At 47.1% G+C, this 27,054-nt stretch overlaps 1 protein-coding gene across 1 annotated transcript; it reads right to left on the reverse strand.

Moving 5' to 3' along the window:
- Positions 1–897: 897 nt before the first annotated feature.
- Positions 898–25,771, reverse strand: UBE2D2 (ubiquitin conjugating enzyme E2 D2). The gene is made up of 7 exons (XM_084215745.1): positions 25,569–25,771; positions 16,821–16,884; positions 13,238–13,269; positions 13,070–13,147; positions 12,876–12,981; positions 3,178–3,271; positions 898–1,698 (listed from the first exon to the last, which is right to left on the reverse strand). The coding sequence occupies exons 1-7, from the start codon at positions 25,590–25,592 to the stop codon at positions 1,653–1,655; spliced, it is 444 nt and encodes a 147-aa protein (XP_084071871.1). The 5' UTR covers positions 25,593–25,771; the 3' UTR covers positions 898–1,652.
- Between the last annotated feature and the right edge of the window lie 1,283 nt (positions 25,772–27,054).

Here is a 27,054-nt window from a genome sequence, read left to right on the forward strand (position 1 = left end):
CACGCCTGCCCAGCACCAGAGAGATGAGACAAGAGGAACAGATTTAGACCAAAAGCAGTGGACATTTATTCCTCGTTTGTGCAAGAGTGTCAAGATGCATTTGGGAATGGCTGGGACAGACCCTGTGGCTGGAGAGCCAGCGGCTCCAGCCTCTCCTGCCCGATGGCTTGGGTTACAATTCTACTAAGAGGAGATAAACTTGCAGACTCACCTACTGTCACACCAACGATGCTGGCAAATACACTTGTATACAAAGAAAAGTTTCAAACTACATTTTTTTCACTAGATTCAAGTGAAGACTTTGTTCCAAAAAAAAAAAAAAAAAAAAGAAAAAAAAAGACACATACAAGTACAATTTAAAACTGTATGAACATTTGCAAATGTTTAGTGCAAAGTAATTATGTAAAAGCTACATTTTATGAAAGTTTGTGCTGATGTGTTTGGTAGGTTTTTTTCTTTTTTTTACCCTTTTACATCCATTTTTTTAGTTACATAAGGTTTCACTTACCTACAGTACATATGCATTGTGTTAGGTCCCATGCAAGTGGGAGTAATACCATCAGGCTTTGTAAAATGTCACTCTGATTCGCATTTAGTAAACTGCTTATTTGGTTTAACAGTCAAGTTCCTGGCACACTACACATCCTGATTTCATCTAAGTGCTCAAGCTCCTGTTTGCCTCTTCAGGTGCCTTGTGTGATGCAAACCAAACTGCTTCACGACTTCAGCCCAAAAAGTTTTTTAAGAGAAATCCACCGTTAGTTTAAGCCTGTAACAAACTGCTCTGAAAATTAAAAGCCTATTCACACAAAGTTATATGTAATGACTGTAGTAATCAGTTTATTACACAGATTAATTCATTCTTGAACGTACAAGCTCCAGGGGAGCAGTTGGGTCTTTAAATACACACAAGTTTTCTGTCATATGGATTTTTTTTTTTAACCCTTACATCCAGAAAGACCTAAGCAGTTAAAAAACTTAGGAAAAATAAGAGCTATTAGCTAGGTATTAACTGAGAAACCACATACAAACCAAAAAAAGTATGAAGGGAGGGAGAGAGTTGAAACAAATCAACATCACTTGATGCACTAATAGCTCCAATCCATTTAAATGGTGACCGGTTAAACTTAGACCTTAAACACAGGATGTGGGTACAGTTTCTCATTGGTCATAACATTTACCTAAGGTGTAGGTCCTTCAGAATAAAATGAATACAGAAACAGCTTCAAGTTCTTCACCTTGCTTTTCATAACTGTTATGAGTTTAAAAGGATTCCACTTAAAATCCTTCATGGATCAGCAACACTGTCCCTAGAAAATCTGAAACCCACCAGAACTCTCCCCATTCCCATTTGATTTCCCAATTTAACTCAGCAAGGAATGCTTTTAGGCTCACAAAGTTATGACTGAAGAACCAGCTTTTCACACACACACTTCTCTGCTAGGAGTCAATGTTGGTACGGGGAAATACAGTATTTCTAGTTTGTTGTTCCAAGTATGTACAACACGCAGCACTGCTGTATCAGGTAAACATGTGCACAGGGGAAGATGAGGCGTGGGCTCATAGAAAGCAGTCAAATGGAAATCAAAAGGACTTTCTCTTTCAGAGTTCCCCTATCTTTATTTGTAGAGGTTATCCAATAATTTCTTTAATTACATCGCATACTTCTGAGTCCATTCCCGAGCTATTCTGTTGTACCTGTATGTATAAAAAGAGGATTTATTTAACATGGCATCTGCACAGTATTTCAGCTCCAGCACTCTAGTCTACACATGGCATGAAATCACAGTACTATCATCAGTTTGTAAAATTTAAGAGCAAAATTAAACATTAAGCAAACAGGGGAAAAAAAGCTTCATGGAAAAGAAGTACTTGGTGGTATTTACAACAGGAACATGAGATCTTTGTGATTGGAGACAAAATGGAGCCACAACAGGGCTGAGGGGAAAGGATTTTCAGGAAGGCTTTATCTGTGCTTCCCCCAGCCCCATCTGCTGTGTCCCTGGGGAAACTCTTACTGTAGGGTTTCCCTTGGTCATTCTGGAAAACAGATTAACATGTTCCCCCATCTCCTGCTTCCCTGAAAAGTTAAGCCCAGTATCTGCCACAACTCATCTGCTAAACCCCAACAGCCTCATTTCTTCCTACACATTTGGTGACTGTCAGGACCAATGATGTGTCCATCAGAATCTTTTTATTCTAAAGGCACAATAAAATTCAATTCCCAACAAATCTGTAGCTTTACAGCCAGAGGAAGCTCAGGATGCTTGTGTAAACAAAGCAGTTGTGTGATTAACTGCACTGCTGAAAGCTTCTCTCTGACAACAGAAGGCAAGTTGTTCATGTTCTACAGAATTTGCAGAGTAAGACACGGCCTGAAGTTCCCTATAGTTATGTACACCAAGTTGGTTTGGTGCTGGAATTTAGTCTGTAGACAATGTTCTTTAGCTTAAATAATCTGACAAACCACTCCCAACTAACTCTCTCCTTCATATCACTGCTCAGAAATTACCCAAGGAACAAGTCCTTATGTTTAAAATCAAAATTTATTTCCCTCTTTTCAGAAAAAATCGAAAGGATTTCTGCACACTTAAAAGTGCAGATAATCATTGTTGACTGTGTCTCCAAATATGTGCTGCTGGTCTTGCAGCTCTCAAAACCAGGATGCATAAACTTCTCTAACACTGCTCCTCAAGTATGTAGTAGAGGAAGCAAATCTCTGGACTATTTTCGCTTCCCTGATCAGGTCTGGAAGGGAACAGTGAGGTAGGAAGTATTTACAACACTCAACTGTTCAAGTGCTTGTTAGCACTGAAATTTCTCTATGCTTGCTGGAGAGTCCTCCTGCCCCACTTCTACACCACTGGTTTTTCCCTTGTGTTGAATGAAGGTAAAATAGGGAGTTTCTTATTTCTTTGTATGACTCCAGACCCAGAGCTGCCATGGAATATTCTCCCGTTGGAGAAACTTGCTCTCCCTCTGGTGGTTACATGGGATTAAAGCAGCTCAGATGTGGAAAGATCCCAGAGGGAAAAAAAAAAAAAAACAAAAAAATCCCTAAGACGACCTTTTTTCACTCTCACTCCTTTCCAAGAAGCAGTTCTTCTCAGTTCCCCTTCACTGTGTAAGTGTGCATTCTCCCTGTCAAATCCCATGGGGTTTGGCTTCCATACTCACTTTTCTCTATCTGTTTTGTAGATCCGTGCAATCTCAGGCACTAAAGGATCATCTGGATTGGGATCACACAACAGAGAACAGATGGACAAAAGTACTAAGGAGAGAAAAGAGACACTGAATTAGTTCCAGGACAGCTGAGGACACCTGCACCAGTCAGCCCATGCACTTCCTTCCCCTCCAGCCAGCAGCATCAGCAGCATTTATTGAAGTTTGCCAGGAGCACCAATCCCATGTAATTCAGCTGAGGGATTCTGAACCAACTCCTTTTACCAGTGAACTACACAACTTTTCAGAAGCACAGTATTGTAGTGAGTAACCTCCTGCATAGGTCTATCCAGCAGCAGCCTTAAATCACAAGTGTTCTGCCTGAGCCTGGTACCTGAGAATGCTCTGGGAAAACATCCTTGCTTTTGCACCCAAAATTCAACTGTTCCCTGAAGCAGCCACCTCACTGTTGGATGACTTGGAGAAGCAAACAAAAGTCAAACAGCAGACAAGTCCAGCTGAAATGAAGGAAGCAAGGGCTGTTCACAACTATTTAAGAATCACAGAATGGTTTGAACTGGGAGGGACCTTGAAGCTCATCTTGTTCAAACCCCTGCCATGGGCAGGGGCACCTTCTACCAGCACAGGTTGCTCCAGGCCCCATCCAACCTGGCCCTGAAGATCTGTTTAAAAATAAGCTGGTCTTGCAGTTAATTGAAAGGCTTAATTATTTTCCAAGCACAAAGAAAGCCGAGATGGATTTTGGTGTAGAACAGCATCCAGAATGACCCAAGAATGCCCAGCTCCTTGCACTTCTATGGATCACAGAGCCCAGAATGTGAGTGTTTCACTATAAATACAGAGTGGATGTATCCCAGAAGGCAGAGTGACAGCCCTCATCCATACAAGGAGCCAGGACACTGCTGCAAAGCCACAAATAGCACATGGACATTCCTACACTCACTGCACAGGAGAAGGGAGGAGAAGGCAGGAAGTTATAAGCAAACATATTGGGACAACACTACACCAGGCATGGCAGGGACATCTTGCCCCACTCCTGAAAATGCCAAACATTCCCTTCTCTCAGCCTGTTTGGATCAAACAGTGCCACTCCATATGTCCCTTCACCAATTGCAGCAAAGCAGTTGTCACAGTGCAGCCTCCAGGCAAGGTGCAGATGACAAGAGTGAGGAGTTTGAAGACACTAAACACGAATCTGCTCCAATTCCCATCACTTGCAGGAGGCAGAGCTATCTATGAAAAATGAGAGGAAACAACATGCAGCCCATAAAAACAACAAAGGCATTAAGATAGGTTAAAAGAGGGCCACAAAACAGATCACAGAATGGCTTGGGCTGGAAGGCCCTTCAAAGTCCATCTCATTCCACCCCTCTGCCATGGGCAGGGACACCTTCCACTAGCCCAGGTCGCTCCAAGGCCTGTCTAGCCTGGCCTTGGACACAAGGATGGGGCAGCCACAGTTGCTCTGGACAGCCTGTGCCAGGGCCTCAACACACTACAGAGAGAAGATGGAAACAGGTGTGATACTCAGCTTTTTTCCAAGTGGGACAAGAGTGAAAGCCTCCCTAAAGTCTGAACTGCACAAGCTGCTCAGTGTTGTGAGCACAAAGAACCCATGAAGCCACTTGGTTCAGTTTTCCCACCTGCTTCTGTAAACCCTTCACTAAGGAATTATCAATTCCAGTTCAAAGCTTCTAAAACAAGTTTGGTAATAAACCAGGCTTGGTTTGGGAGAACATATTTCTGCTTCTAGAAAAAGGAGCAAACCTCTTCTCCCTTGCAAACCTCTTCTCCCTTTTCCCAGTTTTTCACAGTGCACTTGTGAGAGTTAAGAGCTTAATGTTTCTCCACCATCAGCTGACACAGGGCCCATTTACTGAGCTGCCTCTCTCAGCTCACAGTGTGCAGGAGGTCTGCAGAAGCCACTGCTGCTGCAGTGCTGTCCCTCAGCAAGGCAGCACACTTAGCACCTGTAGCACAGATCCAGCACCAGCTCTTTTCCCCCATAAATCAAGTAAAGCCCACATTAGTTTTCAATGGGAACATCTCTGCCACCTCCCACTGCTCAGTCAGTGCAGTTTGAAAACAGCTGTTTCTGCAGCAGTTTTCCTGCAGCTCATTTCTTTCTGTCAGACTCCACTGCTCTGGTCACTGAAGTTTCTTAAGCTGTGGGATGAGCAAGGCAGCTCAAATCTGTCCCCTGCCCTCACCAGAAGACACAGGAAATCCAATCAAAAGTTTTCTGGTCAACTGTTCTTAACTACTCCCTCAAGTTTTATCTTATCAATGTCCTTTAAAACCCCAAGGACTTTTTTGAACACAGTGGCTCAGCCTTCGTCAGCAGAACCACACTGCAGGTCTGTGCACTGCTCTCTGCCCACCCTCACACCCCTTCTCCTAACACCCAGCAGTTCACTTTTCAGTATCACCTCAAAAACACTGAATAAAAATGGACACAATCATTTGGCTTCAAGCTGCACTGCCACATTCATCTCCTTTGATTTATTTTTCTAAGTCTTCATTATTCCAAATTATTCTCATTACACTCACTCTTGCTGGTGACTTCACATCATTCCCCTTTTATCTGTACAGACCCAGCAAAAAAAAGCATTTTTAGCCAAACTGGTTTAATTTTAATATCCTGCTGCACCCAGCTGTTTGTCCAAAATCAATTCTGCAAGGTTCTCCCAAGGCTTTCCACTAGAACACTGCACAGGCACATATAGAAAAATCCCTTGGAAAAGGCACCACCTCAAAGTTTCAAGTGCAAGGGGAAAGGGAAGCAACCCTTACAGATGTCAGCTGTGTATCAGAGTCCTTTGATGTATCAGCTAATGAGTTAAACCAGCACCATGGGATAAGAGACTCACCAGGCCCCCTCTCTCTGCAATCAAGTACTACTGCAATGAATTCCACAGCAAAGCCTTGACATTTTCTGGTCAAACGACTACATTAGTACCAGACAAAAAGAGAATTCCCCAAAAAAAGTTGGAACCACAGAATCAGGCTGAATAATTACACAAGGCAGGTAAGTGACACTTCACACCTGAACATCCTGCATGGCCATGGGCAAAGCATTATCAGCTTGGCAGAATCCCTTCAAGTCCCTCACTGGCAGGGATGTACCTCAAGTGTGCACTCTTTGAATTCAAGTCTGGATTCTTCTCAGTAACAGCAAAATAAATTTTACTTGCCACTGACTCAAGGGATTCGTCCCTTGAAATAACTCTGTACAGAATTATTTCTCATAACTCTTAGCTGTCAGAGCTGTCCAGCCACTAAGCAACTTAAACCACTGTCACTTTTAAGCTCCTTTTCACTCCAAAATTGGTTTTGCTTTGTTTTATTTCACCAAGCAGGCAGCCTACTGACCTCCAACCCTTCAAACTACACTCCCCATCTATCTCTGCAGACAACAGGGAGAATTTACTCTTCTGTGTGCTTCCTGCTGCCATGGACTAGCAGAGTCTCCTCAACACCAAGGAGCTGGGAGAACCAAACTCATCAAGCAGAAGGGCTGCTAACAAAGTGCTTCTAGAAAATGGGCTTAGCTTCCCCACAGAGCAATGACAGAAATGCATTCTCACCAGGCACAATGATCACTGAACACTTAAGACTGCTTAAGTACCATGCAAAATAAGGCCCACCAGTGTAACACTGCACAACTGAGATCCAGGTTCCTTCTGCAAGACTTTCCTTTACAAAGCATCTAACACTGAAATTCATGGGCAATCTTTCTCCAGGCAGCTCCTCTGTGCAGAAAATCCACTGACAGCTCGTTAACAGGAGCAGCTCCAGTTCCCCACTGCACAGTCCACCTCAGCAGCTGCCCTGCTGTGCTCTCACACCACCAAGGTCAGCCCACCAGCCTCCATGGGCAACTGCACCTTCCTGCTTCTGCCCCACCTCACACTGAGCAGAGGTGGATGCAAATTCCATTGGTAAATTTCATGGCTGGGCTTCCTCTGCTGTGAAGCAGCTCAGCCATTAGTCAGGACAACCCATGGTGTCAGCTCTCCACAGGTCCTTCCAGCACTAGCCAAATGAGCAGTGCAGAACACAATTTAAAGCCCATCTGGCTAGTGGAACATCCAAATCTAGGTGTGTAAAATCTCCTGGAACTCAAGAGGTGAAGACACTCTTAAAAGAAGCTGATCCTCATCTTCCAAAACACAAACCCCAAATCATTCACTTTGTCTGCAAAGCCTGACTGGTCTAACACCCACCACTCCAGCCACTCCCTTGACACAGGGCACCAAACACCACACATGCTGCTGCTTAAGCCTAGCTGGAATTCCAAACAAACTTGCTCCAGTAAAGCACTCATCCATGGGGCACTTCAGAGTAAGGAAAAGCAGCTGAGGAGCCATGCAATCTCCAGCTGAATTCACAGAAGGGAGATAAATGGCACTTCTATTTCCAAAGTAATGAGCTTCCCAGAAGAAACAGCTGGTGTGTTGTGATCCAAATGCTGTTTGGTGCAGTTACTGCTCTCTAAAAGGAACCAATTTTGAATCCATCCAGGAGTAAAGGTCCATCTCTAAGCAGGCACTCTAAGAGACTGCACCAACAAAATGTTTGTTACAGCATCAAGAAGGTGCTGTCAGGACAGCAGGATGACACTCAGCTCTCCAGCCTGGCTGGAGTCACACCAGAGTGTCAGGAGCACCTGATCATGGAAAAGTTCAGGCAGTGACACAGAGCAGTTGGATAAAACAGGGAAGCATCAATCCCTGGCCATCATGAGTTCACAGCAAAGGCAGCAGTCCACCCCACCTGCTCTGTCCTGGTGAATGACAAACACTGTGCCCCAGCTTTCCATGGAAAGTGATTTGTCCCCTCCTGAAGACCAGACCAGTTTCTGAGTGTAAAATTAACCATTTGTCAGCTCAGGTTTGACTGAGCCTGGTAGGCTGGGAGACACCTCTGCCAGCAGAAATGGGAGCTTTGGACATGCCATGTTGCTGAGGAATTCTTAATTCCATTCTAAAGGGTTTATCCAGCTGTCCTGCTTCTCTCACCAGCGAGGGCTCCTTTATTCATCACCAGCCTGGCAGCCTCCACATCAAGGTTCACTGCTACTTCCCTCTCTGCTCCTTACAGGAGCCTGGCTTTTTGCTGATTTTGAGGAATATTCTCCTACACAATCACTGGTTTTGAGTCTCAGGCCCCAAACCCTTCAAACTTGAGACGGGCAGTTGTCAAAGCTTTATAAGTCCTGACAGATGCTAAGCTTGCAGCATTCAGCACTGGAAACACCACTGAGCAACAGGTTCAAATGCCTGGCTCCTGACTGTGAACAGGCAAGATGCATCCAAATAAATGAAAGGAACTCTGGCCTCTGCTTGAGTTAAATCTTCTATTTCTTAACCACAACCCCATTTCCAACTCCTCCAGCCATCTTCCCCAGCCTTACAGGAAGTGTACCTTTAAATCTGAGCAGTTTAAACTTATGCCTTCAAAGCAACTTGCATTCCTGCTGAGTCAGTTGAACAATTTCTGGTGACAAAAGAAGAAAAGTTAAACGTTGCCCAGTGTATCCCAGACTGGTTGAGGTTGGAAGGGACCTCTGGAAATCATCTTGTCCCAAACAGAGTCACGTAAGACAGGCTGTCCATGACAATGTCCAGGGGCTTTGAAGTATCTCTGAGGTGGGACAGCCCACAGCCTCCCAAGGCAACCTGTGCTGGTGCTCAGCATCCTCACAGTAAAACTACATCAAGTGTTTCCTGCTGTTCAGAGACACCCTGTGCTTCAGCTTGTGCCCACTGCCTCTTGTCCAGTCACTGGGCACCACTGAGAAGAGTCTGGCTCTGTCATCTCCACATCCTCCCTACAAGTATTTACAGAGACTGATAAGATCCCCCTGAACCTCCTCTTCTCCAGGCTGAAGAGTCCCAACTCTCAGGCTGTGCTCACAAGGGGAGATGCTCCAGTCCCTCCATGGCAATCCTGGCCCCTCACTGGGCTCTCTCCTGTACATCCACACTCTCCTTTGCTGGGAGCCCACACTGGACAATGCTCCAGGCACAGCTTCAGTAGTGCCCAACAGAGCAAAGGATCACAGCTCTGCTGGCACCACTCCTCCTAGCACAGCCCTCTCTGGAGCAAGGACAGCTCCTGGGAAGCTGCACAAGTGGCTCAGTTACAGTTGTGAGAGTTGAAACATAAAAGTGGGCATTTCCCTCAGAACCCCAGCTCAGCACAACTGGAGACACTGACCCATGCTCTGTGACAAAGCCACCCCCAGTTATGTGGGTAAAGCTGCAGTGGGCAAACTAAAAGCCAAGATGATCAGAACCCAACTTCCTTATTTTGAAAATGGTACTGTGAATGTCCAATTAAATCTGTCAGTATTATTACTTCCAACAAGTCTTAGTGAAGTGATTCATGAAGAGCAACATCACAGAAAATCCTCACTGCACCAGGCAAAGAAGTCTGGACAGTGGGAGCTGAAGTCCTGCAGGAATGAGGCTGAGGTTACTCACTGCCCTCCCAGGCAGGGCCCTCCAGCACACTCACACAAGCTCCATGATTTATTCCTTCCAAAACATGGGGACAAGTGGGACAAGACAGAAAATTAGTCCAACCTTAACTGCACGAGTGCTTTAGTTCAGGATTAACTCTTGCACAGCAACTTGCCAAATTAAAGAGAAAGAGTGTTTCCCCCCCCCAAAATGGCTGAGAATAGCTGTAATAATGTTAAAACACTTCATATTCTCCTGTTTCAGGCAACAGGCATTCTTATTTATGCAGACTTGGAGATAATGTTTTTAATTTAAGCCTACACATTCTGCCTAAGCCTTGGAGTTCAAATTACCCACCACGGTGTGGTTAAGACTGTATTTTGAGGTTATTTATTCTCCAGTATGTATTCTTGAGGGAACACTGAGTTCAGAATTACTAATATAAGCAAGTCAGCTGTTGTACTGAGACAGTCACTGCTGTTCCATCAAGTTTTAACAATTGTAGGAGGGACAGAACCAAACCCCAAAATGCCAATCACCTCTATCATAACCACAATTTTTATTAAATTGCTTACAGAGGGCTAGCTCCAGAGAGTGAGGAGCCAAGACCCCTACCTTTACCACTGAACTGGAATAATTAAGTAGCACTGGTATGATTTTTCAGTCTTTCCACCAGAAAGTAGCACTCTTAACCCACAGGAAGTCAGTGCACACCCCGTCCCCTCTCTCCTTGCAGGTTAAGGTGAAAAACATCTCCATGTACCACACATTAACTGTGAGCTGCTGATAGTGCTGCCTCCCAGCTGCCTCAGGAGGAAGCTGTGCATGATAAGCTCTTTCCTACAAGGACTGTTTCTACTCTTCCCAGATTTCTCAATCAGTAGGAAGTACATTTTTTCATAGCTGTGCTCTCTGCTTACAGAATTTAAATTCAAACAGCTTGCTCCCAGTAGCATCCAATTTAAAGGGTGGCCAAATTTAGGAAATACTCTCAGAAATCTATACTACAAATAATAAATTGATGCTTTGGAGGAGGTGTGAACTTAATGCTGAATGTTTTAAGTCTTATTATTCACCCCAAATTACCTAATCCAACATTTTTTTCTACTAACAACACATGCATTCTTTGATAAGGCTGATCAGTTACTAAAAAGCTAGAACATCCCTGAAGTCTGTCACAACACACTCTAATCTGACTGACACAAGATTTCAACCCCAAAAATGCAAGTTGCCTTTGTGGACTTTATTTCCATGTGTTCAAGATGGGAACACCTCCCCAAGTATCAGCTCTCTGCTTCTGAAGTTTAAGTCTGCCTTTTGACTGGGCATCCTTGTGATTCTGAGGCAAGTATTCCTATAAAGCCACCCCTAGGAATGAATTTGCTTTGTTGTTTTAATTCCTTCAGTAAATGCAGCCCAAGGGAGCTGGAAGAAGGTTTTCTCCCAGGTTAGAGCAGTGTGGATGTTGTGCTGTGTGCAGCACAGGGTGGGCATTCAGCTGAACTGTTTAGCAGTGACAAGTGATCAGCACTACAGACCCCTAAACCCACGAGGGAGGGAGAGGGGCACTGGAAGGGGCAGGTGGCCCAGAACAGCCACCCTGATCCCATGGCTCATTCCAGCTGAGTCACAAGGATATAGTTTGAAAAGGATAAGAAAAAAAAGAGTTCAAAGCAGAACAGAGAGGGAGATTGAGATGTTAAAGGATATTGCAAATGCATTTGGGCAGTAAAATTAACACCAGGATGTATTTTCTGAGTGATTAAAGCTGACAGCCTGCACCAGCCTCTTAAATTCTTGCCCCATCTTCTCCCAATTGTCCTAATTCCAATCTATCATGCAGTATTTTCAATCATGCTGTCTATCACCCCACCACCCATCTGGTCACTTCAGATTCCCTAAAACAATACAGCATTTGCTCCAGTTAGGCAGCAATTAAATCAAACTAGACCAGACATCAGTGCTTGGGGCTAATTTGGTGCTTCTAAGAGCAGCCAGTACTGACTGAGAGTAACTTGTAAGGAAACTGCAGCAACCTGACAATCATTTTTTCTTCACTGACACCATTTTTTCAGTTCTCTCAAGACATTGAGGCTTGTGCCCAAGCAGATTCATTTCTGACAAGAGACGACAAGGAGATACTGCTTTGCCTTTCCATCTGCTTCTGCAAATGCCTTTAGCTGGACAGAGAAGGTAAGAACTTCTGAGGGTTCAGGGAAAGGCAGACACTGATGATGTCCAAGGGATGTACCAGGATCACCTGTCTGAACCAGAAAGTGCCTGGGAACATCACATGTAGTTGGAGAGAAGGACAGGGAACAGGAGAGCCTCAGAGCAGGGACACTGTGAAGGACAATGTAATCAATGTGACAACTGCAGCATTTGATTACAAGGACAGTGTGAAGCTACAGAACAGAAGGGTCAAGACATGATCATGCACAGGGTAGACTCCAAATATTCCTAAATAGCCATGGCCAGACCTACAAGCTTGATCCACAGTTTGCAAATCTACAATTTCAACAGCCAAATAAAAAAATCCAGCCAGTGTCTTCTTTCAAGATGTTTAAAGACTCCTATTTATATTAAATATGAATACTGCTTTACCAGGCAAAGGCTAAATTCCAGTGCCCCACAAGCTAACACAGTTCACAGGGACCAAGATGCTATTAGCTAATTATTTTAGATTGTTCAATCTGGGCAAGTTCTAAACCACATTTCAGTAGTCTACACCACTGGAAGTTCTGTTAAAAAATTACCAACATGAAGTTCTGATGCTCCCTTGAAAGAGAAAGTTTTTTTAATATGATAAAGAATTAGCAATTTCCCTGTTTTTTAAAAGCCACACCTGCTGCTCCCTTACATATTTTACTCTGGGCATATCTTGAACATTAAAGTCTTCCATTGTCACACACTAGGGTTTATTTTATATATATTTATATCTATTTTTAGTTGAAGTGTTCTGAGGTGAGATGGCAGGGTTATGTACTCAGTGCAGTAAGACTTATCTGATCCACTGGCAAAGCTGAGGAGTCTCCCCATGGCCACAGGGAAGCTGGATGTCCTGAGCATGCTGTGCTCAGGAATTGGCTGCAAGCTCCATGTAGAGTCACAGGACAGAAGCAGTGCCCACAGAAATAGTGGATTCCAGCAGGAATGCAGCAGTTTTTACATCCCAAATCAGTACTTCATTTTAGCAGAGTAAAATGAAATAAGCATTGGAGGTACCTTTTGAAATAGTTAGTGCTGGGGACCACTGTGATCGTAGAATATCAAGACAAATGCTGCCATTACTGTTAATATTTGGATGATAGATTCTTGTTGTAAATGCAACCTGCAGAAGAAAGAAAATGTCAGTGTAGGCTCACAAATATACATCACACCACATGGTAAAGGACAGATTTATGGCAGAAGCCACTCACCTTAGGTGGTTTGAAGGGATAATCTGTCGGGAAGTGAATTGTCAAGAAAAATACTCCACCTTGATAGGGACTGTCGTTCTGTTAATGAAAAAGAATCATTGCAGCTTGAGGAGTTACTACAAGACCACCAGTCAAAAAAGCCATGAACATCAATTCTCTCATACTTACTGGTCCCATTATTGTAGCTTGCCAATGGAACACTGAAAAAGAGAGAGATTTACTTCAGTTTGGAGAAGCTCAAGTAATGATCTACTTTCTTCCAGACAAAGCAGCACAGAAAAGAAAAGTCTATTTTAAAAACAAAGCCTTGTGAAAAGCAGCAGGGAAGCGAGCCAAGGAATTAAAGAGAGACAGAGTGAAGCACTCCAGGACTTCTGTGGTACCACACACATGTCCTGCAAAAAATCCCACTACAATAAAAATCCACACCTTCTCAAGCTCAAAATGATGAGTTTAAACTTTGTCATTTCTAATGAATCAGCACCCATGACTGCCCTCTTCAAGCCAGCTGCAGCAAAGCTCCAGGATGAACTCAACCTGCTCTTCTACTCAGACCTGTGATACACAGAGGGGAAGCCCAGGCTCTGTGTGAACCAAACCAGTGGTGTCCTCACAACATTCAAGCATCATTTCCACAGAGGCCTCAAGATTTCACTAAAGCAGCAGAAAGAACTGTCCTAAGAGAATGCAGGAATGATAGTCTGCCCCATACTTGGAGCAGGATGTGCCAGGACACACTTCAGGTTAAAGGGGCAGAAGTTAATCCTCACTTGTATGCATCTGCCCAGGAGACCTCTCACCTGGTAACACAGAGGATCTGTGAAGAATGTTGCTGTGCTGGAAAGGAACACAGTCAAAGCTGAAAGCTGATAATCTATAGGAGGCACACTGGGGAGCTCTCAGGGTTCCTGTGTCTCCACAGGCTTCAGTGCCTGTGCAAAGAGCACCAGCCTAGGAAATTATTTGTGAGTTAAGACTATGGAAGCTTCCCTCAGCATGGATGTCACCTATACAGCACCTTCAGAACTGGGGAGTTGTAGGTGATGGCAGGAAAGAAGGAAGTTCTCAAGACAGGAGTCGAAGCCACGTGGAAGTGTCTGTGCCTTGCTGGCACCTGGTGTCCCCAGCTGTCAGGACTACCTGGGCCAAAAGCAGGAGTGGTACTACCTGTTCTCATCTAGCACAAGCAGTTTTTAATTACACGTGGTACAGGCACTACAGCTCAGAATGATCTCATACAAGGAAGGAGGAAAAAAGCAGAGTGGGAGTAGCTCTGCAAGGCCAGGGGAGAAGACTGTTGGGTTGGAACAGGTTTGTTTTAATCTACTCCTACATTTCTACAGGAATGTGTAACTTTCTGTACACTTCAGCACTGCTGAGTAGCTCAGAAATGATTCAGAAAGACCTTAGCAGCTCATTTTTTCCTTTTAAAAAGGATACCTGAGCTTAGAGTTCTCAGCTCTAACAGAGAGAGAGGATTTCACTACTTAAATATTCACTCTCTCAGGAGCCTGGCTTTGAGAAACTGTGCATCCAATGGAGAATTAGGAAACCAAGACAGCAGCTCACATATAGCATTCACCTATCTTCAAGGGGTTCAGTCAGTTTCCCAGGAGCTCCCTGTCACCTGCAGCAGGACAAGGAGAAACATGGAGGAGAGGACAAAGGGGCAGCAGAAATCCCACAGGAGATTGCAGCCAATCCCAACAAAACCAGTAAAAATCTCACAGACCCTGATGAGACTCACTGTGATTGCTCTGCAGAGTCACCACTGAAAAGAGAACCTCAAATAACAACAATTCCCTTAAACCAAAAAAACCACCCCAGAAATAAAAACATATCCACAGGCAATCTCAACTTTTTGAAAGCTAGAAGGAAGGTTTGTGTTTCCTCCCACTCAATGCCCACCCCAGACTTGGCTGCTTGTTTAACCTAAGCTTTAAATCCTGGTAACATCCAGGACAAGTCTGGTGAATGCAGAGATGGATTTGTCATGCAGAGCTTATTCCATCTGATTCTTTCCTTTGCAATCAGCCAAACAGAGGTATTTACAAAGGCAGGGGGCTGTTGGCTTTCAGTAGGTAAGCACAGGTATATGTTTGGAAAAGGCTAAGCTACTGGAAGCATACCAACATCATCCAGTCCCCAGCACATTTCCAAAACACAAGCCAGAGGCGGGTGAAAGAAAGCTAAAACTACACTGCCAAGAAAATCCCGTCCCAGTTCACAAGGCAGGAATAGCCCTTCACTTTCTGAGGTTCATGAACCCCAAGAATAAGAAGCTTATACCTGGGGACAGTCTGTATCAGCTGGAACAGCCACAGGACAGCATTTTGCAAGCACAGCATGTCCTGAACTCTGGGAAATGTCGCTCTGACAAGGCAGCTGCAGCAGACCTGGAGCACAGGGACCTGGGAGAAGCCACCTTTCTGTTGCTGCCACTGCTATCCACTTACACACATCCAAATTGTGGCTCTCAAGAACAAAAGGCTTTCATTAGAGGTCTTTCAGAAAGGTGGCACCAGGAGAACTGAATAGTTCTTTAAAGCTTTCTGTATCAGTAGTAACTTTCCATTCTCAGCCTTCACCAACTTCAGTTACCACCTCCTCTGCCAGACAATCGTCATCACCTTTGATAAGGCTTTGGAAACACAAAGTAGTTTATCATGGCACAAATCACACTTGCTAATTTAAGGGAATAAAAGCCTCTGACTGGCTCTCCATCTTAGTCATTTCTTGTCTATGAAACTACAAACCTCTTTGAAATACTATTTGGAAAGCAGAAATAGGTTGTGAAGTAACTACTGCTGAACACCCTCAAAACCAAGCCGGGCTTCCACTCATTTGAAAGAGCTGCTGAATAGGAACATTCCCACTAAATTCAGTAGTTTCACCCTCAGGTTTCAAGTGTTTTTTTGTTTTTTTTTTTAATGTAGCCCTACATTTCTGCAGGAATGTGTAACTTTCTGTACACTTCAGCACTGCTGAGTAGCTCAGAAATGATTCAGAAAGATCTTGGCAGCATTTTTTTCATTTTAGAAAGGATACCTGAGAGCTCTCAGCACAGAGAAGTAGGGTTTCCCTGCTTCCCTCTCCCCTCTCTCAGGAGCATGGATGCTTTGCTGACATCACTTGTCAGACCACACTGCACAGCAAATTCAGTGTGTGCTGTTTAGGAGGCATTGCAGTCACAGCTGCCAGGGGTTCTCTAGGAGCCTTTTCCACTGTCAGAGCTGCTACAGAAAAGAACGTGAGCACACAGAGCAGCAACTCCCAGTCACTCCCCAGGTGAACAGACTTGAACAGCAAGGCCAAGAAGATTGTCTGAGGCTGTCCCTTACACAGGACCTGGCAGGGCATGCTGATTTGAGCCCAGTTTTCAGGCACCATGTATAGTTAAGATATCTGAGGTCAGAAGGCTGTGGGCAGCTGCTTGCTGGTTTGACCACATATCTACTGAGGTTTTCTAACACCATCCCCCAGGAGAATTCCAGAACAGTTAATTTTAAAAGTGTAATTTAAGATGTGCATTGAGTTGCTCAATCAATAGAGTGGGAATAACACCACTGGCACACAAGGAAGGTGTAAGAGATACAGAAGAGCAGCAAATTTAAGAACAGGAGGTGGAGTATTATCTAGTACTCTAAAAGAAACAGAAGGATTCTCCCTGCTGAGGAACTGAACATCCCATTTCAGAAGGAAAAGGAAAAACGTGGCAGAGGGCAGGTGCTCACTGAGAGCAGATACTTACTGTCATCCCCGACAGGCCCTGCTGAACACTGTGCTGGAGGATCACGTGCCAGGTCGTTCAACTCCTAAAAAACAGGAAGAGTTTGTTTCACTTCATTTCAAAAACAACCATGTCATTGCTCAAAGGCTGCTAGGGGCACTCTGGCAGCACCACAGTACTAATAACCAGGACTCTGGAAAGTCAAGTTGCATCTTAAACCCAGGAGTCATACGTAGCACAGGCCTCAGTGACCTGTCCAGGCACCAGAGCCCTGAGTCACAGCAATCTTCAGGTCACAGGGGTTGCCAGGTCTGCCTGCACTGGTCCCAAGCATTACCAAGGTACTGCATCTTCCACCAGCCCCGGGTCACAGAGAGATAAGATGGCCTCAATCCAACAACTCTCAGTGTCAGCCTTATTTTATTCCCTCAGTTGTAACAGTTCCAGTGCTGCTCCAGCTATAAGGATCCAGTTTATCACCTTCACAGCCAGCCTGCAGCACACACAGATCCCATAACCTGGGGCTGTTTCACCTCCACACGTACACATCAGTGACCATGGGTGGAATGCAATAAAACACAAGGCCTTCCATAGTCACACAGCTCACTGAAATCCCTGAAATCCCCCACTTTTCAGTGGCTGTGTCAGTCATATTCTCCTCTGAAGAAATCCTGTAATGAGTCTGAACAGAGCAACTCACAGCATACCTGAACTATACTATTTCGCTTCAACTTGAAGCAAAATTTCAGCACAGTTCAGAGAGTTACTGTTACCAGTAATTCACATCAGCCATTTGCTCAGGAGTGGATGTCTGGTGGAAAGTGCAAACAAACTTTGAAGTCAAACTTTACCTGCTCCATTTCTGGCTCAGTCACTGACCTGCTTTGCATGATAGGCCTGAACATATCACCATTTTTGTCTGTGAACTCAGTCTAGAAAGCTGAACACACACCAGATAAGGATTACAACTATTATCTAGTGCTCAGGAAACACTCCCATGCTGTCCCTGGTCCTTTGTGTGTTCAGCTTTTCACCTCCCAGAACAGTCCAAACTGGAGTCTCCATACCAGGCTTTTGGCAGACAAAACATGTAAGTACAATGATTAAGACAAGCTGATTGCAGGAATGGAAGAAAATCTGCCATTTAATGGCCTTTTGTTATTTACAGGCAGTGACTAAGCTTTTGAACAGATGATCTCTGGGAGTTCCAGCTTCTACTTCCCAGGAACTGGGAGGCCACCACTAACCAAACCCACAAGACAAGTGCTGCCTCACATCAAACATCTAAATTTCTGGATTTCCCCCTCCAGATGCAGTGCCCCAGAAAACCTCACAGGCCCTGACACACACACGTTTAGGTTTTACCCTCAGCAGCTTCTAGAGAGCCCTGCTGGAAGCCTCCTTGACTTGACACCAGACTATGGAAGCTTTTCTAGTGCTCCTGCTGGGCTTTTTCCACTTGGTGTTCAGCATGGACATGAACAGACACTGAGCATGCGGCACCTGCTGAAGAGCTTACTCCCTCCTGGAGGAGGAGAGAGCATCACCAAGTGTCCTCCAAAGGCACAAAGCTCTTTGGAATGAGTGGCTTCAACACTCTGAACCACCAGGGCAGCAAAGGAACATGCAGAAACCCACACACACCTTCCTCAGGGGCAGTCTAGTCATGGCCACAAAGAATGAACTGAGTCTATGCACAACAGGCAGGAAAATTTTAAAACAGCAATGTATCTACTCTGCCTAAAGGTGTATGGAGTACAGTCCACTTCCAAACAACACTGGACTCTGATTTTCTGGAAAAAAATATTTAATGCTATATTTAATTCAAAATCCTGAACACAGAATTAAAAAAACCAAAAAAACTCCTTAGCACTTTTCATCCCATTTTATGCATCAATACTATACATCCACATGACCCAGAAGGTACAACTGTAAGAATCCATGTTTTCCACACATGACCACAACCTACCATGGATGATATTGATCAACACACAACATGCACCTTCCCTGCTGTAAAAGGGAAATAGTTACAAACATGAGCTTGGGCACACATTCTACCAGTTCGTAGAATACACAGCTCCAGAGCTGCCCTGACACTCCCCCTACATCCTGCTGCCCAAATGCAGCAACCACTTCAAACTGCACATAACAGAGGGACCGCAAGCTAACTCCCCAAGAGCCACAGAGGCAGCAGTGAAGTTCAGGTAGTAGCAGTTTCTCATCAAAATACTACTTCATTCTCTACATATTCCGTTCCAGGGAGATTTCTGAGTTTTCTGAAGCCCTGGGTATTATCTCAGTAGAAAGTGATGACTTACAACAACAACCACTTGTACCACTTGTCTCAGTGACAAGGTGGCATTTCAGGTTCTGCTCCATAAATTCACAGAGTGAAACATCACAGATTTAAAAGGTGTATGTAAAAACCAGTGTGTAAGTTCCTTGTGCTTTAAGTATTGCACCAACTCTCAATTCAATCCCCTGCAGCACAAAACTTCCCAAATTTTGTAGAAAAGCTTGGACAACGAGTTCAGCTCCTCTCCTTCACCCCTCAAGACTCCTCTGGAGTGCAGCCATCAGCTGCTTCTGCCTACAGGAGAGGCAAACACAGCCTTGGATTTCATGGCAGGGCACAGGTAAGCCCTTTAACATGCCATGCCATTCCCTTCCAGCTGCTCTAAATCTCCCTCCACACCTGCAGAGCCAAGTTCAGGAACAGGAAAGGAGCAGCTCATGACAGGTAGCAGAGGTAGCACAGAGAGGAGCACCCCCAGCTGCTGCTCAGAGCCAGGCACCTGTGCCAGAGGCTGCTCTGCCTTCTGCAGGCTCCTGCGCAGTTCCTGAGGTATCATGAGCGTGACACCAGACCCAGCAAGGTCCTGGCTTCCACCTGCTGCTGAGGGACTCTGAGAACCAGCTGGTTTCTGTAGCTCAGAACAAATGACTCTGGAGTTCCCATAAAACTGGAACTCATAACACATGGAGGATTCAGTTACAGTTTGGTATCTACAACTGGATCCCAAGTTGCAAAGCCCACTGTTTTGCCCTGTGATCCAGGAAGTCTCGTTGGTCCACAATCAAGACTGACCTTGACCACACTGATATTAAACCAAAACCTGAAGAAAGCCATTGCAGTTTCCACTCCAGACAGTTTTTGATCCTTAAGCACATGCAGTTTTTGCTTCAGGAATTTACAAGCAGCCTTTAGATCAAGTTCCAGTTTGAGTTACTCAGCTCCCAGGGCTGCCTCACCCTGAGCTGCCTTTCCAGCTGAAGGCATCTTACAAAATTTAAAGTTTCTGCCATCTCCCCTAAGCAAAATACCCCTGGGGCTGGGCCCACTGCTGTGAATCCTACCATTAACCTGACCCATCTCAGAACTCTTAATGAGTTCCTTAGCAAAAATGAGGAAGTGGAAGAACATCACAAAGCAAGGTTCAAGGTGTCCTGCCTAAAGGCCAAGTTGAATGAAACTACTACTATTAAATCCACACAGGAGATACCCTAAAAGCTACAAAAATCTCACAAGAAACTGACATTTAGGCTCCAAAACCCAATTTAATCAGGATCTTAAGCTCCCAACAAACCAATCCCTACTCAGGGGTTCCAGGAAAGCTTTTTAAGGAAGATGGAATGTGCTTATTCCACAGATCCCCCAGCTGTGCTTCCCAAGTCATGACAGGCATCAGCTGCCAGTGAGGCCTTGAGGCTCACAGGTAAAGCAGTGCTACCAGCCTTGCTCAGCCCCACACCACCCTCAGCCCTACCCTCCTCCTCCTGTTCTATTCCCAGGAGCTGGTACAGTGTCTTTAAAACATACCTCAATGCAGGCATCCACAAACTGCACAAGAAGCTTTCAAAAAACTCAAACGGTTTAAGTCTTATAAATTTAACCTTGCACATGTTTCAAGTTATAATTATCAACTCCAAAGACATTTGCTAGTTGAAGTTCCAATTACTCCTCTAGACAACAAATCCCTCCCCAGCCTAACACACTCCTGGTAAAACCTGCTCTGGCCAAAAGATAGGACTAGTTTTAAGGATTAGGTTAATGCTAATACAGCCTTCACTAAGAATAACCAACATAACTGGCAACATCAAGAAGCCAATCAGGCAAGTAAAAAGCCAGCATGCCTTTTTTTTTCTTTTTTTACAAGCCAGCTCCAGCAATTTCACTAAGCCTTGGTATACAGCAGAGCTCCTCAAATCCACTCCAACACACTGTATGTATTCCTCTGGATTATCCAAAGTCCTCTTAGCTTGAACTCCATGGGCTTTCCACTCTGCTCCAGTCTGAGCTGCTTTTACATTGTACTTTACTGAGAGACCACATTAGCTTGATTATAAACCTAATTTCTGCCTCAGGTTCCTGCTGTAAGTGAAATAAGCTTTTCATCTCCCTTTAGCAAGTTCATTTGCCTGAAGCCCCTGAACCCTTCAGCAACAGGCAGTGTAGGGAGATGTTACAAAATCCTGACTTATGTAACCAAAAAGGAACTCATAGCCACTTTAGCCAGGAATTGTTCCCAGCTCCCAACAAAGTAAAGCCAAGCAATGGGGAATGAGGGCCAAAGTCGAATTGATCACACCCTGCCTCACCTCAGGACCACGGCAACAGAGGAGCTGCCAGCTCCCTGTGCAGGGCCAGCAGGGCAGGAGAGTGGGAAGAGCCTGTGCCCCTTCCCTGGGCCAGCAGCATCTCCCTGCCAGGTGCCAGAGCTGTATCCAGAGGCATTTCCCTCAGCCCTGCTCTCCACCTGCCCAGCAGCACTGAGCAGCAGGCAGTGTCACACACGTGCACCGAGGTCAGACCAACAATTCCCTACAGTCTCCATAGGTGCTCTCCCACCCACAGGACTGTCATTCCACAGTATCTGCCACTACAATTCACAGAAGCATTTTAATGCTTTCGACAAAAACTGCTTTCGCAATGCTTGAAGCCGCTCAGATCCCCCACCTCTGACTCCTCACAAGACTCTGCAAAAGTCAGAAGGCAAGTGAGCAGCATGAGAAGTCATGAAACACAGCTACAGCCAAAGTACATGTTATAAACAAGCTCTGATGTAACTGTCACCTTTCTTTTTTATTTTTTTTTTCCAAAGCCTGAACAGGAAGAAGACCAAAGCAATGTGTAACTTCCTCCTGGTGTAGAATCTGAGTATCAAAACACCTCTCTAGCTAACAGAAGCTGCAGCAGCATTCTCTGTACACAAGCTCTCCAACACAGATGGGCTGTGCTGGCAGCTCCACGCACGCAGCGAGAGGCCCAGCGGAAGAACCCAGTTGCTCCCACTGGCTGCTGTACAGAACTGGCAGCACAGAAATAACACCAGGTCTGCTCAGCACAGGTAGCACAAAGACGACTCTGACCACCCAGGCTGGTCTGCACCCTTTCCTCACACATCCCACCCACAGGCACTGCTCCTTTGGGCAGAAGCGATGCCTAAGCCTCTCTGGACTGCAGGACTACAGCAAGTACTACCCCTCTCTTCCACAGCTACACAGGAACAGCAGTATGGAATTCAGTTCTGCTGCCTGGTTTTCGGGTCTATACATTATCAGCAATAGTAATGCCCAATTCCTCTGCTACAGAAAGTGTTTTAGTTGAGCAGGGCTCGAGCACAGCTGCTGCTTTCCCTTCCCCCTCACCCGCCCATCACACAGGGGAACCCGCGCAAGACAATGAGCTAACCTTTTCCTTGCTTTCCCATTCAAAGAACTGCAAACGGTGCCCTAGTTATCCACTTATAGGTATTGCATTCCCTAAAGACAAACAACACAGATGGGGGATGTGGCTGAATCCAAAGGGTTTTGGCTTAAACCTTAAAATGGAAGGCCCTCCTGTACATCCCTCCCATCCTGCCCTTGGATTGCTTCACACTGCTTTTCTTATAAAATACATCTAGAATAAAATAGACCATTTTAACATATATATAAAAATACCAATTCTATTACTATCCTTCAGTGTTACTGACTGGAAGGACTCTGCCTGGCAGTATCACTTACACCCCAAACGCTTCTCACAAGAAAAGATTTCAAGTTTCAGACCCATGATCCAATAAAAGCACCCAAACACGAATCTGGAGCCTCAGTGCCCGAAATACTGTGGTGAGTAACACAGGCAGCAATCTGAGAGCAGGTCTCACCCAGCCTGAGCTCTTTTGGAGCATCTGCTTATAGAACAGCTGCTGCTGTGTGCACACATGTTACCCCAGTCTGAGCCTCTGCACAATCCCAAGAGCAACTGTGCCACCAGTGACAAACTGGGACGGGCCCCGCAGGTTCATGTGCTGCCTCACACGCCAGCAACAACACAGGCTCACTGCTTGTTCTGCCCCCTCCCAGCCCAGACGAGTTCATCATACAAGAGGCCATTTCAGGTAACACTGTATCAAACCTTCACCCTTGGGATTTTTTCCTTTCCAAGTTCTCAGCCCTGTGTTATCCGAGGACACAAAAATTTTGACAAAAATTTCATAGAAAACCTTTGTGGCTCAGTAAAAACCCCGACTGCCAAGAGCAAGAACCAGTGGCCAGACTGAGCCGTGCACACTGATATACCATGACTGATAACACCCTTAAAAAAAAGCCAAAGCAGCAGTTTTCTCTGCCATCGTGTCTCTGTGCTCGAGTCCACTGGGATTATTCCTACTCAATCCACATTCTGCAGGCTTCTGCTCCTGCCACAAGCTGCAGCAGCAAAGGTCAGAAACTGGCTGTCCCCTCGTTATCCTGACAGGGACGGCCACTGCACCCTCCCAGAGACCACAACAACGCGGAGATGATGATAGGAGTGCTCTGCAGGGGGTTTAAAATAGCCCGAGCGTAAACAGCCAGCCATGATTACTGAAGCAGTTACACTGAGACACCCACAGCAGCTCCGAGTGCTCCTTCCAGCCTGTAGCTTCACGCCCATCCAACTTCCAAAGCATCTGGGCTGCTACAACAGGCAGATTTATCTCCCTCCCCATACACTGTTTTGTGGAAATGCTGCCTCCAACCCCATCATCTCCCTCTCCTCCACAGCCACCACACTCACTCCACTGAAACTCTCTTTGCAGAGCTCACACAGAACTGCTTTGGTACTTCCCAAGGCTCTTGCTACTTCCCAAGGCTTTGAAGACTCTCACAGCCCTACACAGTCCCCATTATCTCTCAGGGTTCTTTACTTTTGAAAAGCAACATGAAGACTCAGTCCACAAGAACTCAACGTTAACAAAGACTCCACACATCCAGCTTTTCTCCTGTCACAAACCAGCCTGGAAATGCAAGTGCTCTCAGAGTCTTGACTCTTGACCCTAGGCATGCAGTGAACTACAACCAAGCAACTTTCCTGACTTACCTCACCCAAGATTCACCCTCCCCACAACAGCCCTACACTGCCTATGCCCAGCCCCCCACAGCCACATTTACCCTGTTCAGCATCCACTGCTGAGGAGTAAGAGCTCTTCCAAAGCATCTGTGGGCCCACAGACACTGTGGAAGAGTCTCCACAATGTCCTGAGGACCACTAAAGAAAGGGACAGAACACTTGCAGAGAGGAAAGATTCTGCTGTAACTAAACCTCCTTATATAAGTCACTACCAGATCCACAGCTGGAAAATCCAACAGTCTAAAATCACACTGCGAACACCTCCCTTCCCAGGGCTACCAATTCCACAAGCATAAGTAAGGCTTCAAGCTCTCTTCCATTTTCTTCTCCACCTGAGCTTTAACCTGATCAGTAGGACACATGAAGCTTCACAAAGCCTCCAAGGTAACCTACAACCAAAGCAGAGATGTTAACACAGACCCAACACTACACACAAAACCAAACAGGGCTACAGAGTGAGCTATGAGGTGGAGGGTTTACAGCTGGTTCTAGGTAAAAAACAATTTACATAGCAAACAAGAGGAGAAACACTATGGAAGGGCTGTTTGCTACACCTGAACATTGTACAGACTCCAAACTGACAGCTACACATTTTGCAGGGGAAAGGATACTAACTCCCTGCCTGAGTCACCAAGGTAATACAAGTGGACTGCAATTACCGTCGAGGGTTTTTTTTTCCCGGTAAAAGACACTGATGATCAAGCAGACGTTTTCCTAAGACAGCAATGGACTGGGCAGCAGTGTTTTTCCAAAAAGCCACGGCACTGAGCACGGCGCAGCTCCCGTTGCAAGCTCGCAGCTTTCCCTACAAGCCTGAGGGATGACTCAGGCTGTAGAACAGCGCTGGCTCCATTAAAAGAGCAAACCACACTACTGTGTGACAGGTTTACTGCGCTCAGCTGCCCAACACCCCGATCCTTGTCGCTGCTGGAGTAGGCAGAGGAGACCTTGGACACGGGGCTCCGAGAGGAGCCACGCCGGAACTTCCAGCGCGGGCCACGCTGCGCTCCTCGGGGCGCCTTCCTCCGGCCGGGCCGGGCCCCCGCGGAGCCGCAGCAGCTGCCGGGGCCGCCGCCACCTCCGGCCCGGCCCCGCCGCCGGCGCCCCCTCGCGGCTCCGGCCCGGGGGCCACGTTGCTCCGGAGGGGCCCGGCCGCGGTGCAGCCCCGCGGGCAGGCCCGGCCTGGCCCCCCTCGAACAAAGCGGCCGCGGCCCCCGGGAGCGGCCCCTGCGCTGCCGCTCGGCCCGAGCCCCGCGGGGGGGAACCCCGGGCGGGCCCGGCCCGGCCTGGCCTGCCCGCCCCCCCCCCACTGCAGGCCCGGGGCCGTGCCGGGTTATATAAGGCGAACGGGCCGGGGGGAGCGGGGCCGTGCGGGGCCGGGCCGGTTCGGCCCTTACCTTGTGGATTCTCTTCAGCGCCATTGTGTGCGCGAGGCGGCGGCAGGAGGGGCGCGGGCGGAGGGAGGGGGCGGCCCGCGGGACTATTTGCGAGGGGAGGGGGGGAGGAGGAGGAGCGCGGAGGTGGCGGCTGCGCGGGGAGGAGACGGGGAGGGACGAAGCGAGCGGAGGGGCGGGAGGGGACCGGGGCCCCCCGGGGCGGCGGGGCCGAGGCCTGGCCGATGTCGGGCGGTGGCGGCCGCGGGCTCAGCGCTGCCGCAGCTCCTCCGTTCCCTCCGCCGCCGCCGCTTTATGCGCTGCCTCCGCGCCGTCCGCAGCGGATCACTCCGCCACGCCGCCGCCGCCGCTGCCCCCGGGCACCGCTCCGGTTCCCGGGGCGGAGACACCGCCGTGGCGCGGAGGGGAAGGAAGGGAGAAGCCGGGACAGGAGCGGCGGGAGGAGAAGGAGCGGGAGGAGGAGGAGCGGGAGGGGAGCCGCGGGGACTATTTGTCGTGCCGGCCGCCGTGCAGAACTCTCCAGAAGGGGGAGGGGGAGCGCGCGGAAGGATACGGCGGCGGCGTGAGAGCGAGCGCGCGCGCGAGGCGGCCGCCGCGGCGCGTGACGCCACAGCGCGTTCTCTCGCGAGAAGACGGGACGGGAAAAAGTCCCGGCCGAGCCGGGCCCGAGGCCGCGGGGACGGGAGCGGCCTGAGGAGAGCCCGGCAGCCCCGGGACCCCGGCAGCCCCGGCGGGAGTTCTCCACCCTCGGCCCCTTGTGGAGCTGCCGCACTCCTCGCCCCCGTGACGGTGTTCGGCCCCAGCGCGGAGGCCCCCAGGTGCTGTGCCGGGCAGGCCGGGAGCGCACTTGGGGCAGGCAGGGCCCTCCTGAAGCACTTGAGGGGCCGCAGGGGTGACGGGCTAGTCCTAATCGAGCCTGGGGGCCTTGGGTGGCCCTGGGAAGCACAACTCACGTTGAATGGCACTGAACGCCTCGCTGGTGACACGGTGTCCTTGCTCATTCCTGTGCCCAGGTGGAGTTGAGGGTCCCTGGTGCTGCCTCTGGGCCATGGTGGGCTGCTCTCATGCTGCCTTTGCTTTGGACACTTTGCCAGCCTTCTGCGAGACTTCAGCATTTCTGAAGGCTGTAGCACAGGGTGTATTTTGAATTAATTTCTTCTCCCTCTACATTTGTTACAGAGAAAATAAACCAAAAATTCATAAAAATGGCTCTCTGGGTGGGTTGTTGTTTTTTTGTGTTTTGGTTTGGTTTTGGTTTTTTTTTGTTTGTTTTGTTTTTTGGTACCTACTTCGGTTTGTTTTGTGGCTTCTTGCTCTTTTCTTCCTTTCCTTTTCATTTTGGGCACCCCTTGATTGCCAAATTCCAGACATCCAGCAGAAGTCATTGATCCGATGACAAGGTACACACCATCCTGGCCACAGAACTGGGAAAGCTCAGACACTAATCCCAAGCACTCCTGTCTCTTAAAGCCAATGCTGGGTTGGGGTA

This window comes from Fringilla coelebs (genome assembly GCF_963513975.1).
Source record: "Fringilla coelebs genome assembly, chromosome: 15".
In the NCBI taxonomy this organism is placed as follows: Eukaryota; Metazoa; Chordata; class Aves; order Passeriformes; family Fringillidae; genus Fringilla; species Fringilla coelebs.

Bases quoted from the DNA above. Each gene is read 5' to 3' on its own strand.
- UBE2D2 (XM_084215745.1), bottom strand. From the start codon at position 25,592: ATGGCGCTGAAGAGAATCCACAAG. The intron at 13,270-16,820 runs GTAAGTATCTGC...TCTCTTTTTCAG, and splicing joins AGGGCCTGTCGGGGATGACA to TGTTCCATTGGCAAGCTACA. The intron at 1,699-3,177 runs GTGAGTATGGAA...TTATACATACAG, and splicing joins TACAAAACAGATAGAGAAAA to GTACAACAGAATAGCTCGGG.